This window comes from Athene cunicularia, assembly GCF_003259725.1.
Source record: "Athene cunicularia isolate RWA chromosome 1 unlocalized genomic scaffold, athCun1 chr1_part2, whole genome shotgun sequence".
NCBI lineage: Eukaryota > Metazoa > Chordata > Aves > Strigiformes > Strigidae > Athene > Athene cunicularia.
In genome coordinates, this window is record NW_020799092.1 from 12,531,211 (window position 1) to 12,533,954 (window position 2,744).

General features: G+C 53.2%; 1 protein-coding gene across 1 annotated transcript in view; it reads left to right on the forward strand.

Annotated features, from left to right (window-relative positions):
• The window catches only part of FBXL14 (F-box and leucine rich repeat protein 14), a 12,006-nt gene extending 9,287 nt beyond the window's left edge, over window positions 1-2,719 (forward strand). The window contains exon 2 of the mRNA XM_026863518.1: window positions 3-2,719. Coding sequence (XP_026719319.1) covers window positions 3-1,091 — 1,089 coding nt within the window. The 3' untranslated portion in view covers window positions 1,092-2,719. The remainder of the gene's footprint in view (window positions 1-2) is intronic.
• Window positions 2,720-2,744: the final 25 nt, after the last annotated feature.

Here is a 2,744-nt window from a genome sequence, read left to right on the forward strand (position 1 = left end):
AGGCCTACCACCGCTCGGTCTGGCGGGGCGTGGAGGCCAAGCTGCACCTGCGCCGCGCCAACCCCTCGCTCTTCCCCAGCCTGGCGGCGCGGGGCATCCGGCGGGTGCAGATCCTGTCGCTGCGGCGCAGCCTGAGCTACGTGATCCAGGGCATGGCGGACATCGAGAGCCTCAACCTCAGCGGCTGCTACAACCTCACCGACAACGGGCTGGGCCACGCCTTCGTGGCGGAGATCAGCTCCCTGCGCTCGCTCAACCTGAGCCTCTGCAAGCAGATCACGGACAGCAGCCTGGGCCGCATCGCCCAGTACCTCAAGGGCCTGGAGGTGCTGGAGCTCGGGGGCTGCAGCAACATCACCAACACCGGCCTCCTCCTCATTGCCTGGGGCCTGCAGCGCCTCAAGAGCCTCAACCTGCGCTCCTGCCGGCACCTCTCCGACGTGGGCATCGGGCACCTGGCGGGCATGACACGCAGCGCGGCCGAGGGCTGCCTGGGCCTGGAGCAGCTCACACTGCAGGACTGCCAGAAGCTCAGCGACCTCTCGCTCAAGCACCTGGCCCGCGGGCTGGGCCGCCTCCGCCAGCTCAACCTCAGCTTCTGCGGGGGCATCTCAGACGCAGGGCTGCTGCACCTGTCGCACATGAGCAGCCTGCGCAGCCTCAACCTGCGCTCCTGCGACAACATCAGCGACACGGGCATCATGCATCTGGCCATGGGCAGCCTGCGCCTGTCCGGCCTCGACGTCTCCTTCTGTGACAAGGTGGGGGACCAGAGCCTAGCCTATATCGCACAGGGCCTGGATGGGCTGCGCTCCCTCTCCCTCTGCTCCTGCCACATTAGCGATGAGGGCATCAACCGCATGGTGCGACAGATGCACGGGCTCCGCACCCTCAACATTGGCCAGTGTGTCCGCATCACCGACAAGGGCCTGGAGCTCATTGCCGAACACCTCAGCCAGCTCACAGGCATCGATCTCTACGGCTGCACCCGCATTACCAAGCGGGGCTTGGAGCGCATCACCCAGCTGCCCTGCCTCAAGGTGCTCAACCTGGGACTTTGGGAAATGACTGAGAGCGAGAAGGTCAGGTGAGAGGAGGGGGGTGCCCCGAGACCTCCATCTCCTCTGGAGGGACTCACTGACTGACTGACTGCTGCAATGGAGGAGAGAAAGAGAGAGGGAGAGAGAGAGAGGGGCACGCACAGAGCCATGCTACCCACACACCCTGGCACTGGAGGGAGGAATGTAGAGAAAGAGTATATCCTTGGCCTTTCTGTGCTTGCCTACCTGCCCTTGCTCTGGAGGAGGAGGAGAAAGCGGAGGCAGGAGGGGAAAGAGAGAAAGCACCTGTCCTTCTTCCAGGTCATGCCTCCACCTCCACACTGGGGAGACAGAGCTCCCCCTTCCCCCACAGCATCCTTCCCTGTGGAAGAAGTAGAAGCCCACACTTATGCACTGGGGCTAGAGACACCCCTCTTTATCCCCACTCCCTGATTCCATCCCCTCATGCACTAAGGATGGATAAAGACAGACCCTTGTTAGGCCATGTATTCAGAATAGATTATTTTTGGTTTATATAAAGGAGAGTGGGAATGGAGATGGGAACAAACAATAACAACAACAGAAAAGGCTTCCTAGCTACACTTATGTATCCGGCCACCCAGTCATCCTGCGCCAGGCACAGATGCAGCTTTTGGTAGAATAACCATTCCACCTCTGTGCTTGCCACTCCCCTGTCAACTGGGAATTGTGACAGAAATACTGCTCCCTAGGTACATTGATGACTTTTTTTTTTTTTTTTTTTTTTTTAAAAAAATCTGTTTTCAATCTCCAGTTTTGTGTTATTCTCTGCTGTGGGCGGATATAACCTCCCACTATTCCAGTTCTCCACTGCACTGAGACTAGGGATAGCTATGGCCTCTCCTTTTGTCAGTATGTTTCCCTGTCATCCTGCACTATGGTTAATGAAAAAGCCTAGGCACTCCATTCTCTCCCCCCATCTCTACTGGAGGTGAAGATAATATTTCTGCCTTTTCCTGTCTCTGGGGACTGGACATGGACCCCAGTCTCTTAAGCCTTCCTGTGCACTGGGGACACTGAGAGTTACCAAGACTCAGTCTTCCCTTTCCTCATTCTCTCTTTTTCTCCCCTCCTTCTTCTTGGCAACAGGGATAGACATATCCAGCTACATATCCATTCCTCTTTGGGTCAGGGGTGAGCAGGTAGAAGGGACGGCTAGCTCCCCTCTACCCAGGGGACTTGAAGAAGAATCTCCAGCTTCATTTGAGATACTGTGATCCGTTTTTATTTTGAAATGCATAAAAAAAATTACTGCTACAAAAACAGCCTCTTACTCTCCCATCTATCCCCTTGCTTACGTCCTGTAACTGATCCCAATTTTTCTCACTCATTCTACTCTTTACAGTATTCATTTTCTCACATGGTTTTATTTTTTAAAGACATTCGAAGTTGCTGTTCTTGTGGATTTTTAAGTACATTTTTTTTCTGCTGAATATATTCTATATATATAAATATATATATATGATGTCTGGCTACCTCGTTTTAATTTGTTACTTTTTTTTTTTTTCCTCCTCAAAAGCCCTGGAATTCTTACAGGAAAGAGATTTTGAGACTGAAACATTTTTGTGCCTAGTACTGGAATAATGCCCCTTGGGTTTTTTCTTCTTTTCCCCTGCTCCTGCCCCCACCCCCTTTTTTTTTTTTTTTTTTTTTTTTTTTTTTTTT